Below are 15,794 nucleotides of genomic sequence, written 5' to 3' on the forward strand. Positions count from 1 at the left end.
CATGGAGTTCAAAATGACGACCAGGAAGTGCAAACCATAATAAACACCTTGAAAGAGGATTTTTACTGGAAAGACAGATTTTTTGCTAGGCCCATTCCTGTTTCATAAAAATAATAATTACATTGCTGTGCATTTGCATTTGCCGCACTGTAATCACTCAATGGTCTATGGAGCTGCCTATAAAAATGAACTGTGTGTTTAGGGAAATGTGATCCATTTTCAAAACTAATTAATTTCAGTTAAAGGTAGTCTATGAAGTCCATAGATGACACAATCATTTGTCCCAAGTATGACTGGGGTTTGAAGCTTAGTCCAGAAATGTGCTGTGGGGGGGAAGGAGAAATGCAGCCATACCAGAGTAAGATAACTCATCATTCTGTTAATTCAGTCATGAATTCTGACCCAATCCTGGTTGCTAATAGCTGCAAACTTTTCCTGAAACAAGAATTCCAGATAGTTAGTCACATTGTGTGGAAGCATGTTTTTTCCAGGGTCACTTGGGTAGCTCACCAGCCCACTCCATTCATAGATGTGTCGTTCAATCGCTATATGTTTGAATATTTCTGATGCATACAATGCAGATTTACAACCAGCAGCTTCGAATAACATCTTCCTTTGCCTATAGGGCACCATAAGAACAGTTATGTCCTCCCAAAATATGAAAGGCCTGAAATGATTTAAAAAAAAAAAAAAAGCCTTTTGTAGCAAGGCCACCGACCAGTCCCCCTCCCTCTCTCTCCAACCCAAGTAATTATGGAACTTTTGTAAAACAAAAACAGCTTTGCATTTTTATTTACCATTGTGTCTGCACTACTTTAATTGTGGTTACCCAGGCTGTCTCTAGGGAGATTCTGTGGACTGAAGCATCCATTTCACAGTATATTGCTGTTCAGTTTTGAAATGTAACATTTTATGTCCCTGAAATTCCACAAGAAATAATTCTGGGGTCCTCTACTGAGATATTTGATACCCTCTATGTTGTGTCCTATTGCAGTCCCCACTACTAGCTGCTGTACCTCCACAGCTCGATATCAGTACCTTCATGGACCATTCCAAGAGGAAACATTTCTATGTACTGATGGTTGATGTTCTTGAGAGGGCTGACAAGCTAGTCCAGTACCAGAAACACAGGGACTTAAGACTGGAGAAAAGGCATTCTGAGAGGCAGGAGGAAAGGCTGAGAACAGAGTATCTGTGCAGGAGGAGGAACAGTGGCTAAGGACAGGACTCAGCAGAAAGAACTGTTTGAGCTGCTCATCTTAGTCATAGCTGCAAGATTACTGGCTCCTGCTGTCTTTCCCACACTATGGTTTGATTCTCCTGTGACATACCCTGAGTCCAAAAACAGCTGCAAAAACTCCATGTCTGGGTGGCCCATTCAGTCTGTCCCCATGAGCAGCTGGGCAGGGCAAACGAAACCCAATGCGGCCCTCTATCTTGATCCCCTCTCCTGTGAATACCTCCATCCACCTCCTGCGGCACCAACTGTATGGAAAATGAAGAAAGAGGGGAAAGGAGAATAGGGAAGCCTGGGGACATGTTTTGGCGATGTTCTTTTGTAACTGGTATTTTGGTGTTATAATGGCAGCTGTCCTGCCTGGCTGTGTGACTGCTGCACTGTTTTAAAGCATGTGTGTATATATATAAACCTTTTAGGTCACCAAGAAAGTTTATTGCTATCACTGTATCTCATAATACAACCAAGATTTGAATTAATAAAGTTAAACATAAGGTCAGGAACAATTAAGAATTAGTAAGCAAACACTATTCCTATACAGTTAGGTAAACCAAGCCACATGTCAATCACTTCCTTATTGAACCCATACTATGACTCACTTCCCACCCATTTCATAAGACATCGTGATATTCATAATAACATTGCATGGCAATCTAGCCCTGTTTTTCCCCCGTCCCACCCGTACAAGCACATTTATAGAGATACTATTCCACCTCTTCTACTGGGCCATGCAAGTCCATAATATGGGAGCACAAATCATCCCTGACTTCTGTTGCTCGGGTGCATCCAGCTCCAGCAGTGGTAGGTGCACTTTATGACTGAGTGTACCGATTCAGCGGCCCTGTGACAGAGTGCAGGGAGTGAATAGATGAGCCTGCACTCTGATCGCTTAGAGGCTAATTAGTACCCAGGAGAAGCTGATGGGATCAATGAACTCACTTGGCTCATCAGCCCAGGGCTGATACAAGGCACAGGAAGGACGTGCAAAGGGAAAAAAGAGAGAAAGGGGAGATCAGAGGGACAGGGCTAGCTGGGGCTGATCACAGAGAGGCCTCAAACTAAGGAGACCTCTTCTCCCCTCAGGTCAGGACTTGAGAGGGTCTAAAGCTGCAGCTGGAAGCACTGGGTAAATAGGGGGGAGCATGGGGTACTTTGGTGATATTGGTGAAGGGGATGTGCACTGAAAGCACACCTAGAGACTCTGTGCAGTTTTTGCAGATTAACATGAGCCAGTTATGGGGTTTGCCTTCCCCAAAAGCTTAGTTTATGGGGAGACTTTATGTATATGCATTCTACTTGTGTATTTGTTGAAACTTTGTGGAGCAGATTCCAGTGCAGGAGTTCTAAGAAAATGTGAGGTTTTTACCAATCTTAACCTTGAGCACAGGGTTAGAAAAAATTTAAGACAAGACCTGCAGGGCATGGGGTCTTCTACAGAGTCATGCTGTGTCTGGGCCCAAGAAGCTTTGCACAAGGAAAGACAGGTCTGAAGGATGCTAGTAAGTGCCCTAAGTCCTGTGGCTTGTATCATTAGGGAGAGCTAAAGGTACCCTCTCCTTACAAAGTGGAGTGTGTGCAGACAATGAGTACATATTGCACTGGACCAGTACCTCCAGTGTGGATTATGCTCCAGTCTATTATGGTTATGGATGCAGATATAAATAGTTAAAATCGTGGCCTGTATTTTAACCATAACAAATGTATGCCGTGTTTTATATCTCCACTATGTCCACATCAACTACTTTTTCTTGACTGTCAAATAATATGAGACGTGTGGGCAAGATACTAGAAATTTTTGCAGCCAAGTAGAAGCGGCAAAATATCAAAAATATTCCCATTTATTAAGTATGCATGAAATCCTGCAGAACTCTAATTAAAAACCTAAATGCAATAGACAGTAATGCACTTCATTGTGCCTGGGTACTAAACATCTATGATTCATAAGATCACAGAGCCCTTAAAGATACCTTGGCACAAGAGAACAGAGTCTCTGGCTTAACTTTGGGATTTAAGGGGCTATCATCAAATCCACAAAATCAAGGAAATTCAAAAACTTTAATAAAGTTAATTTATTTTTTCTTTTAACAAATTTTTTTATGATGGCCAGAGGCCTGGAGTAACTGTTTTCAGCTGCTATCTTCTGCCATGCTGTACTGTTACTTGTTTAACCATTTCCTTTCTGGAGGCAAAGTTTGTCAGTGATTGACAAAATGAAGTGATACTTCTGCTGCCACCCAGGCAGAAACACAAGAAGAGACAAAGGAGAAGTTAAGGCTGAGACTTGACTAGTCAGATAAAACTGAAACAACTGATTGATTTGTCACAGGACAAGAAGTATTGTTCGGTCAGTCTGTTTTCTTCATCTTTGAAAGATACTACATTAACTACATTCAGATTTAAAAGATTCTCTGAGAATACAAAACAACTCTAGTGAACTGAACATCATTCACCATCTGTACCTCTGATATGAATTCAAATACCCTTATTCCTGAATTTTCCTTAATGGATGCAAGAAATTCATCTGCTGTAAGAAATAAAATGCTTCCATTTTGTTGTCTGTTTATTTATTTAGTTATTCTTTGTATTGCAGCAGTCCCTAGGAGCCCCAATTATGGACCAGTACCACATTGTAATGGGCACAATACAAACACAGAACAAAATGATGGTCCCTCTCCCATTGAACTTACTCGGACTAATCCTCCTTCACATGATGCAGTATTTGCAATTTTAAAATATCAACTCTTTAAAACTGGTACCAATAATACCTATTTTCATTTTTTTAATTTTTCCCCACACCCAAAATCAGTGACAACCCAATTAAAGTTTTGCCACGATGTCATGTAACAAATGCCAGCTTAGGCAGTAACATGAATTTCCATAGTATTTCTATCACATTTATAATGTTTGTCCAAATTATCTTTTATATCTGGAGTCTGCCAAAATGTGTGCATTAAATTACCTCCCTAGTTTCCAGATATTCAGTACAAATCATCAACAAATAAACCACATTTAAACAAGTATTCAGGAGTCCAGTAAGATCTCAATGTAATTCTGAACTGTTTAACTCTTTTGCAGTTCCTCTGTGTGAAATCTAAAACATTTGTTGATTGTCTGTAATAAAAACATAAAATCTAATCCATTTCCCCATTTCTCTGATACTTAAAAACACTAGTATCATAAAATAATTGAAGTAATATTGCCTTAATTTGAGACTAGATTTAAAAAGGGTTCTTTTTAATATCAAAAGAGCTGGAGGCAATGATTAAGGTAGGGTGACCAGATAGCAAGGGTGAAAAATCGGGATGAGGGTGGGGGGTAATTGGCACCTATATAAGACAAAGTCCCCAATATCAGGACTGTCCCGATAAAATCAGGACATCTGGTCACCCTAGATTCAGGTGATCCATGTAGGTGTAATTTAAGTACTCTAGCATTGTGATAAATCTCAGTAGATTATTTAAATTATTTTGCAGAGCTCAAAAGTAGACTATCTGATATAAATCTCTCAGAACAGTTTCCATAGCTCTCTTCCCAATATACATATCTCCTTCAGTACTTACTTTGACAATCTTATACATAGATCAACTATAGAATAATTTGGGTGATATTAGCCATTTTATGTGACTTCATCCAAATGTCCTTAATGCACTGTACTGTTAGACTGGTCATCTTTTTCATGGGTGTAACTAGGCCGGTTTGAATGTGAAAAAGTTCCATTTCTAAAGCTTTTAGACATAGCAAGTTTAGAATAGCTTCAATAGACCCAAGAAGCAAAACAATTTATAATAATCTGTTGGGAACATCAGAAAAGAAACCTAGGAATCCTTTATCACATTTTGTTTTGTGAATTTCTAATCTGTCAATTTTGGTAACTTGGTCTTTTACCCTCCTCAAGAAAGTTACCATATTTGAAATTGTTCTAAAGTAGTGTGCTGACGTGTCTGGTTTTTCATTGCACATTACAGGTTTGGTTTGGGGGAAACAATTAGTACAGAAAATATTCTTCTCTACCTTTCTCACTGTGTGTCGTACTGTACATAACAATGGGTCTCATTATATAACTATAGAAAATACAGTAATGAATTACACTATAGTTTAATATTTTTATATTTCATATAGCTTTTCTGCCAGCTAAAGTTATTGAGAAAAGGATCTCTGAAATTAAAATGATATGTGCATGACTGATATAGTTATACAGCTGCAATATTTTTATTGAGTTATAGTAAGAAGTGCAGGATAAATTCTCTTGTATATTGTAACAAGGACTGATTATTTGTTACTGTATTTTAGATATTAGTTATGAACCTCTACACCAGTATGACCGAGTACTGTAAGCATTTGTTGACACTAAGAATGCCATATTAATAAAGATTTTGGTGATTTGCCAAAATGGAAATACTTGACTGATCTAGCTACCTACCATAACTGCTAAAATATTCACAGTTAACAAGTTATCCCAGTAGTCCGGTTCCTCAACAGATATAATCTAGTTATCTGAAACACTCTAAAATGTCTGATTTTAGTTAATGGAGCTAACCTTGAGAGAAAGGCTGATGAAACTTGCAGCCAGAAGGGTAGGGGTTCAGGCTAAGGTGACTTTACACTTCCTTTGTGGCATCTCAATCCTTGGCTCCTCCAGAGGCTGAAGAGGTCATTACTATAACATAGACAGCCATTGGAGGCCTAAGATATGGCAGCATCCTCCAGACTGCCCTAAAGACCACAGCACTGCCTGGAATCTCCGGATTCGGTACGCTGCAGTCCCTGTTTCTGTATACGTTTTTATACCATGCTCATGACCATAGTATCAGAGTGCCTTTCAGTAGTTTCAGTTTAATAATTGAAGCCAGATCTCTGGAGTCCTTTAGCCAATCAGAGATGGTAAAAAGTATTACTTCTAGATGCTGCTGTGTGAGAGCCTAGTGTCAGCAAGGAATCCAAGAGTACTCCTGAACTAGAGACTGAATTGAATTATTGTGAATTTGTTCCTTCAACCAATAGAGATTGCACCATGATTGGAAGCTCTTAAAAAAGCCTCCCTCACCCCCGACACACATCCCTCCCCCACCCCCAGCCATGCCCCTATCATGACCTCTACCATAGGACTTGTGATGGGGTCCTGGGTCTGGAGTACTTGCACCAAGGGAATCCTCCCATGTGCAGAACTAGAACTTCTAGGGCCCCTTCAAGCCACTCCAGCCCTTTTTCCTGGCATGAAGGGACTCCAGCCAATTTTCTAATCTAATTCTGCTGCCATTGAAGTTAGTGGAAAAACACACCTTGACTTTGGAGGGATTAGGGTCCAACATGTATAGACCTAGCTGTCTTTCCCCTCACCCTCACCCCTCCAAAGAGCTACATACTTTGCTGCTGGCTCTCAGAAGCTCTGACACCCTCACTGATTAAGAAGTAATGCTGTCCCCACTAAAGCCTCCTCCTCCCCCGGCTCCCTCGGTAACAGTCTCATAATGGAGAAACTGACATTATCAGTCTGATACACCCACTCTCTCCAAAACTGCACTTCCCATCTTCCCTAATCCTTCTACCCTGCCTGCCTACTCATTCTTTTTCCTGCTAAATTCTAGTCTTTTTTCTCTTCATTGTCCTCAAGCTACATCCTTTCCTCATTGTCCCCACTGCTAAAAGCCTTGTCACTGCTAAAAACCAATCCATCACCTTGTAACAATCTCTTTTCTTCCTTCATTTGCAGTCTCCTCCCCCCTTCACTAACCATATGACCTTTTCCTTTGGTTCCCTCCTTTGGGTCTCACACTGTTTACTGCATCAGGTAGGGTTGCCAATTTTGGTTGGACGTATTCCTGGAGATTTAATCACATGACTTAATCTTCAATTAAAGATTAATCTTTAATTTCTGCAGACTCCAGGCCAATCCTTGAGGGTTGGCAACCCTATCTTCAGGTTCAAACTTACCATACTCACCTACATGATCCTATACAATGCCTCCCACTCTAACTCTGCATTTCTTCCAGTTCTTGTGTTCTTCCCACCCCTTTCTTCATTTCCTATTCCAGATACCTGACTTTAGCTTATTTCATTCTGCCCCCTGTGTGTGAGACTCTCTCCTTGTTCTCAAGCACTCACTTTCCTTCATAGCCCTCCTTAAATTCACCTGTTCAAGCAGTTCCTCCTCCCTTCCCATCATTAATAAACTGCAAAACTCCCTTCTCCTGAACTGTTGTCCAGTATTGGTTTTGCTTTTCTTATATAAATTGTAAGTTCTTCTGGTGTGGGAATGAGAAGTTATGAAGACTTAAGACTATGTAGCCTGGTAATTATGGGAATGATTATGGTGAGTATGTTTCCACAGGCTGCTGAAGGCCACCTCTACTTTGAACAGGATAGAACAGGATAGGATATGTTAAAGGGCTTTCGGTCCATTTATGTTCCTCAAGTTTAGCCTCAGATAATAAAATATTTGTGATTTTCTTTGCTTTGGTTCAAATAAAGGTGTTTCCACCTATCTATTAAGTTGTAAACACTGGGGTTTACATATTTGTGTACCTAATATTTATGATTGAGATCCCCACCTTCAAAATAGAACTTCTAAATATTTCCTAAAATATATATCTTTTTAAAATGTAGTTTAGCTTTTCACAGGTGGCTGATTTAGAAATCATTTAAAGGTATGTAAAACAAGTCAATATGGCTGCTTCTTTGTACTTATATTAATTTATTTTAGAAGTAATATAATTGTTTTTGTTAATGTAAAACGTACACAAGAGATTCTGTTTCTTTTATTACATGACTAAAAGGTGAATAACTGCTTCAAGGAATGAACAAGCCAGATCTGACCTCTGATTTTAACTTGTTCTTGTCGTCTAGACCCAGCTGTGCGCCTGGCGTTGTTCAGAAACAATGAAAATAAACATCCCCCTGTGAAACCACCAAGGAAGAGACAGCCAGCAAAAGAGACAGCCAGCAGTTACTTTGAAGGTATGAACAGGAGTTTCCCTTTATATTTATTTATGTATTTTGTAATGTCTTTGGCCAATTCTTTTAGTTATGAAAAAACATGCAGAAGTAAGAGAAGGCTCCAAGTGTGTGTGGACAACTCAAATGACGTGATGAAACATTTCAGTTTTAATACATTTTTTTTTCCAGTGATTAATTTGTAATGTGCACTGTAGGCCTGACCCAAAGCTCATTGAAATCAATGGAAATTTTTCTATTGACTTCAGTGAGCTTTGTATCAGGCACTAAATACTTTTAAATTGGGGGAGTTGTTTTAAGTGACATGCTTGAAGCTACATGCAGAGAAGGGAGGTGAAACCAATGTGCCCTCTAATTTTTTATGTCCATATGCGGGATTAATTTTGTTATGTGCACCAATATGGAGATGATGTGTGGCGGGGGTGGCGCTGAGGGTTTCGGAGTGTGGGAGGGGGCTCAGGACTGGGGCACAAGGTTGGTGTGGGGGGTGTGAGGGCTCCAGCTGGGGGTGAGGATTATGGGGTGGGGCCAGTGATGAGGAGTTCCGGGTGCAAGAGGGGGCTCAAGGCTGGGGCAGAGGGTTGGATGTGGCGGGGAGAAGGCTGAGGGCTCTGGCTGGGGGTGCAGGCTCTGTAGTGGGGAATAGAGGTTTGGGGTGCAGGCTGCCATGGGGCTGTGGCAGGGAGAGAGAACTCCCCCAAGCCCTCTATTGCCTCAGTAGCCCGGGGCCGAGGGAGAGGCGCCTCTCCCTGGCCGCAGCAGCTCTGGGGCTGGGACTGGGGGAGAGGCGCCTCTCCCTGCCTGCACAGCCCTTGATAGCTTGCTGTGCAGCCACGCAGCTGCGTAGCTTAGAGGGGACTTAGTGAAAGACCCTTTCAACAAAATGGGGAGCTGCTCACATGCTGTGGGATTGGAGGTGGAGCTGTATGACACCAGCTGCTACAGATTTAATAAAATATTTTACATAAGCAACAAAGCACTGTACAGAGAAAATACAAAGCAGTAGCATAGAATACTATGAATGGTAGTAACCAGAGAAATAATATAGCTTAGGCCTTGTGTCACCCTTATCTATTTCAGACACAGTCCTTTTTTCTTACCTATTTAAATGCATAAAATAACCCCATTTCTAATCTCACTTCATTTCTTGATTATTATTTTTTTCAAGTTACCCATTCCTGAAGACAATGGACCTTTTTTTATTTTTACAAACTGTTCTGTGAATTCAAAAGAAGAATATGATAAAATCTTTAAATAAAAAAACAAACATACATTTTTTTCTCCATTCTCATACAATTCAAACATTGTCTTGAACATTCAAAAAGAATTCACCTTTGGGCTGAGGGTATACATGAGAAATGTCAACAGAACATATAAAAGTTATAGATTGGGCTTTTCAAATGCCCTCAGCGTTTGTTCAATTCTGCTACTATTGAAGTCAGTGGTAATACTCCAATTGTCTTCACTGGAAGCAGAGTTAGGCCACTACCGGGCACTTCTCCTGTCATCCACAGCTATTCCCCTCTGATCAGTGACTTGGCTGGGTTTTTTTTCCAGCAAACTCTCACAAGCACTGCATGCTATTAGTGACTGCTCTTTCTCTGAAGGGGTTCTGGTTAGACTGAGAATGCTGCCACATTGCTTCATTTTGATCAAGTGTGAGGAAAGCATCTCTAGTGCACACAAGATGGCTTCAAATGGGCTTGCCAGAAGGCATTAAGTTGGGGATGGGAATTAGGGTCAAGAGCACACCTGAGAACAGCTGCTTGTGCTGTTGTGATACTACCAGGACAACTTCGGAGCTTTCTGTGCCTCAGTTTGGCCCCCACAAAACAAAGAGCCTGCATGAGAGTTTCACTGAGTTGGGCTGGAACAGGACCTGTGCAGATTGTTGCTTGTCTCCCATCTCACAAGCACCAGGCCAATGTCTTCCCTTCCTGCCCTTTTGACCATGCCTTTTCTTGCCTTGAGCAGATCTCCTTGAATCTTTTTTATGGTAGGAGTTCCCACTCTCTGCCAACAAGCTCTGTAGAGATACCAGGTAGATACAAGGTGGGTGAGGTAATATCTTTTATTGGACCAACTTCTGTTCAAGCCCTGCAGACATTGTCCCCCAGAGCAAGAGGAGGAATGAACCAATCAGCTGACTGGTAGGAATCAACTTCAACCATACAACCCATTTTCCCTCCACAGCCAGCCAGCTTGCCTGCCAGTCAGTGCTCTGGTGGAGGATTTGAATCCCAACCCCTCTTCTTTAGAACCCACTAAAGAGAGATCTCAAAGAAGAGGGTATCTACATTCTAAATATTCCTACTTTAATGTGGGAGGTGGGGAGGAGAAATTATAACATCAATAGCAAGAACACATGTTATCTGTTAAATAAGGGGATTGCTACTTTTGAAAGGGGATGCCCTAGGAAGTGAAACAATTAGACCATTTTTAGCTTTTTAAACTGGAACACATCACAGTAGAGAACATCTAGAAGGATTTAAGTTGTCAAATGTATAGTATGTCTCTTGAGTCTTCTCTGTTCTTTTGGTTGTAATTATGGATTATGGTTAACAGTATTTAAAATAAACCTAATGCAAAAAAGAAACACTGCATAGAAGGAAAACAAGTGGTAGAAAAAACAATATATATAAAAGCTTATATCTGAGTCCTATGTATACAGTATTAACCAGTATTGATGATTATTTAAACCACTGGTATCATATTTGTATTTTACGTTCTATCCTTGGGTTGGTTAAATTTGTTTCAACTTTAGATATATCAGGTATTTCATTTTTTCATGGTTATTTTAAAATATTTATTGTTCTAAGGATTAATGGATGCCAAGCATTTGTGGGAAGGGAAGAATATAGCAAACTTTTTGTCTGGTAACAAGTTCACTGAATGGAAGGAAAAAACTTGCACTTAAATAAGATCAACAATCTGGTGAACTAATTAAAGCAAATCAATTCTGTCTGAGTTAAGGATGACATTTTGTCATAATTCACCTTTTTTTCCTACGTAGTTCAGAAGTCTCAGAATGTTGTATGCTGTTGTGTGACATAGATCTAAACACAATGGGGGAATTAGGCTAGATTGGCATCTGTAATACTCAGCTTCCTTGGTTTAAGTAAGACCAATATTTTAATTTGAACGGGATTTTTAAAAATCATTGTTTTAATACTACATAAAAAGTATAACATTCCCTTCTCCCACATCTTGAGTTGTCAACTTATTGAACGTATGGCTTTTTAAAAACTCACTGAAACTTCATGGAAAATAGCACTTTTCTTGCTGACAATTCTCTTACTGGCTCATGTATTTTCTTTCTACCTTCATTTATTTTTTATTACAGATTATTGTATAAATCCAAAAGCTTTGGTTTTGAGACCTCCTGGTCCTGCTTATTCCTCATTTGAAATTGGAATTTCATTTCCGGCATCACACTAATTGTACTTGTAAAAGCAAGTGTGATGCCACAGATTTACCGTACTGTGGTATCGTCAAATAGAGCAAATGAGCTCTGCAGAAGAAAACCCATTTTTTATGCAAATCATTCTATAACAAAACTGTAGAGGAAAGTGAGGCATGTGCATAACTTTGATCATATGTGCATAACTTTAATCACATGGGACTACTCATGTGAGCAAAACCTGACACATGCTCCTTAAGTGCTTTAGAGGACTGGGGCCTTTGTGAACAGAAATATCTAAAAATATATTTTTTAAAGTTTGCGATAAGATATCAAATCTTTCATGAAATGTCAGTGAATCCACTACTGATCCTCCATTGACTTTATAATAGGCCTAAAGGAGAAATTGTTGTTAGTTAATATTTATAGCACAGTAGCATGCAGAAGCCCCAATCAGAAACAGACCCCTTTGTGTTAGATGTTGCACAAATAACATATGGAGACTTGATCTCCATTTTGAAGTGTTTCCTATCTAAGAAGGTAAGTGATACGTAAAAGGGGTGGGAGGAGGGATATATACATGCACCAAAATAATTTTTGTAACTTGTCAATACATCTTAAGGCTACAAAACCTTCCTAAATATTGACATTGTAAATGATACTGATGAGCCAATGTTAGCACTTAGTAAAATTGTAATACATTTTAAATACACACACACACAATAACCTGCTTTTTTTCTTCTCTTGGGAAGTTAGGGCCTGATCCAAAACCCATTGAAGTAATCTGAAAGACATGTTCTCCGATTTCCACTGATCTGTTAGCCACTCATATGTAGGGTGACCAGATGTCCCAATTTTATAGGGACAGTCCCTATATTTGAGGCTTTGTCTTATATAGGCGTCTATTACCCCTCACCCCCAGTCCCGATTTTTCACATTTGCTATCTGGTCACCCTACTCATATGCATCAAATATGTTGGACTGGATCCTCTGGTCCAGCTGAGTTCTGCTTAGATCAGGACTAGAAGAGGGAGGGGTTAGTTGGCTTTAAGCTAGAGCTGATTAAATTCTTTGTCAAATTTTGATTTCAATTGACAAATGAAAAATTCTGTGAAACTATTTTTGTTTTTTTCTCAATTAAAAAAATCAAATTATTTTCATGATTTTTAGACCAGCTCTACTATAAACCACTTTTATATCTACTCCTTCATCCTGGGGCTGCCTAGGGACGTCCAATTCCTGGTCTCGTGTAGAGTAGTCTGTGGCCTTTTGGATCCAAAGAGTTGATCTGACAGATACAAAATGCTGGTGTTCTCTGTCTCCTTCTTCTTGTAAAACTCCTGTAAATCATGAACTAGAGTGTGGCATAATCCCTCTCTGCCACATCTGTGCCATGATTCCACTTATGAAAATTCCCACACAGTCAATTCCACTGCCATCATGGCTGTATTACTCTGTTCTAGCAGCACAAAACTGCCGTAGGGGGTATAAGTGTCTGGCCCACTTGGAATATAAGCTTTGAAGCACTTCAGATCATCCTAGCCACCTGATAGTGAATGCAGTCCAGCTACCCGTATGATTGGTGAGCCATGTTCATCGCTTCTCTTAGGTGTGGAATCAGCTGTGCAAGATGGAGAAACAGAATGGATCTGTTAGGAAGTCAGTAATGCTATTGAACATTTTCAATGTCTGGATCCACTTCTCTTGCTACCACTCAGAAGTTCAGGCACTATACTCTGATGCCTTTATTAAGATTTACTCGCAATTTGCGACCTACTGACACAGAAGTACATCCATCAGGGTACATCTTAGTGCACATGCACTCTCTGTATAATCTTCAGATTCAGTGAAAATAACTCATTTAGGTGGCTTCACTCCTAAGCGTGCACAGTGTTCAGTATCAGGAGGTTAATCTCTATTAGTCATATTGTTTTATATTGTTAGTTGTAGCCAGCAGGCTGGAAATTTCTTAATAAGCCTGAGTATCTAATTAGTAATACTGTGTCCTCTGTCATCTTATGATCATTGATCACTAAATTATAGAAAGCATAATAAGAAATATAGAAAGCATAATAAGTATTAAGGACAGTTTTTCATAAATATTCATTTGAAAACTAACAGGTTCTACTTTAATTAAAAACTGACTGATAAAAGACAAATGTATTAATTTCTCTATACATTGCAAATGAAAATAAAAGTTGTTTTCAGATAGCATTAACCAAAAATTAGAAGAAAGATGATTGTGTGGTTACAGCACAGGAGTGGGATTCAGGAAAGCAGGTATGAAATCCTGACCCTTGTGAAATGAATATCTAATCTCCTGTTGTCTTCAGTGGGTCCAGGATTTCATACATCTTGGCTGTGATACAGACAACTTGTATGACTTTAGGTATGTCTCTTAAAATACATCTGTGCCTCAACTTTCTCATAACTCATATTTGTAAAGCACATCTACATCCACAGACAGAAGGCGTTACTTAAGTGCAAAATGTTGTTATACTGTATTTATTATTACTAGGCTTAACTTAAACCCATGAAAACTGAGACTTAAGACTGCCGCTTTGTCTTTAAATTTCTTTGCTAAACTAGGCCAAATACATCTGGTAATTTAGGATTCCCTTTTTTGGTTAATTTAAGTACGCATTTTGAAAATGTTTTTACATAAACATGTTTAACATATGTAATTTCTTACATTGTAGTAATGAAAGGAAATACATTGGAAAATATAAGTATGTAGTAAGTAAATAGCATTTACTTATTGATTCAAATTCCTAGTGGTTGTCTGGATATAATATCTTCAGATGAAAGCTGATAGAAGTCATTGAGACTGAGATATTTTCAGTAACCTTTACTAGTGCTATGAAACAGATAAGCTTTCATTATATCAGGATGTGTATGTCATTCAAAAGGTAGATAAGAATATTATGAAAGGTAGCTAATACTCATGGGTATTAACTGTTTTCAGGCTTTAATAACTTTACCATTTTCAATTAAAGCATATAAAAGGCCTTAGTTCCCAGAAAGCACAAATTGTTTGTATGCATCCAATTTCTAAAATTGTCATCTTTTATTTAGTCTAAAAAAACATCAGTAACCATGCTGCAAAATTAATGCTCTATAATTTAACAAATGTTTTGCCATGTTTACAGTAAAAATATAATAATCTCTCCCAGGCACTGTACTTGTATGGCAGAATATGGAAGCAATATCTGATCCTTGTATTGCACTGGTGAAAGTGACAGAATAATGCATTTCCAAAAAGCATAAGATCTATCTTGAGATGTAATAAAATGCATTAAAAAACCCTGTAGTGTGGAAGGGAGTCTGTCTTTTAAAATCATAGTTCTGTAGCATTGTTTCTCATTATCTAGTGTGAGCTCACACAACAGAGCTCTGCACATTGAAATATTTTCTCATTTTAAGGAATTAATGGCTCTCCACCAGCCCTTTAACATGTAAAATGAGTAGGTTACTTGTGTCCAGTACATCCAGAAAGAGCCAGGATAAAATAAACATAAGGAGTTGGATATCTTGGAAAAAATCTGTCATGGGTTTGGGTTAATCATCTCCAGAAGAAATCAACTTGATGCCTGAAATGTAAGACTTCTTGGAGAACGCAGTAAAGCCTGAGGCAGTGTTGATCTGAAGGAGTGCTCTCCATGGGTCAGAGCTGCTCTGCTGGCAGAGTGCAAACCCAGTTCACAACAGCGGCACGCTGAAAAGTTGCAAAAGACTGCAGGGGCCTTACAGTGCACGCACTTGAGCTTCAGTTACATAGTTTTAGTGGCCCAGTTTCTTATTATGAAATAAAACTTTAAAATGAAATCTGTGCCTAATTTGCCAGTCTTCTGTCCATCAATGATAACATAGGCATTTTCAGTGATCTTGGAATAGACCAATCTTGAAATTGCTACACAAGCTTAAAAATAAATAAATAAAAACATCTTTTGTGAGATGAGCAATGCAGTATGCATTGGCCTTTGAATATTTAGAAAGGGAATTCTGTGTTTTATGTTCAGAAGTCTATTTTAAACAGTAAGGTTGGCATTTGCCTGAAATTCCAGCACTTTACGTAGCAGCCATGGAGATACTACAGCTCGATACCCTGTTGCCTAACCGTGGTTCTGGTCTTCCAAATTCCATTATATTAACCCCACAGGATTGTGAACTTGGCGGAATGTTCCACCCGTTTGTGCACTGTCCTGT

The 15,794-nt window shown here is 39.2% G+C and overlaps 1 protein-coding gene across 2 annotated transcripts in view; it reads left to right on the forward strand.

Annotated features, from left to right (window-relative positions):
• Positions 1-15,794, forward strand: part of LRRIQ1 (leucine rich repeats and IQ motif containing 1) — a 158,422-nt gene that overhangs the window by 86,754 nt on the left and 55,874 nt on the right. For both annotated transcript variants that reach the window (XM_065559974.1, XM_005279152.5), the window contains exon 23: positions 8,081-8,191. In XM_065559974.1, the coding sequence (XP_065416046.1) occupies positions 8,081-8,191 (111 nt within the window). The remainder of the gene's footprint in view (positions 1-8,080; positions 8,192-15,794) is intronic.

The sequence above is a fragment of the Chrysemys picta genome, chromosome 1 (assembly GCF_011386835.1).
Source record: "Chrysemys picta bellii isolate R12L10 chromosome 1, ASM1138683v2, whole genome shotgun sequence".
NCBI lineage: Eukaryota > Metazoa > Chordata > Testudines > Emydidae > Chrysemys > Chrysemys picta.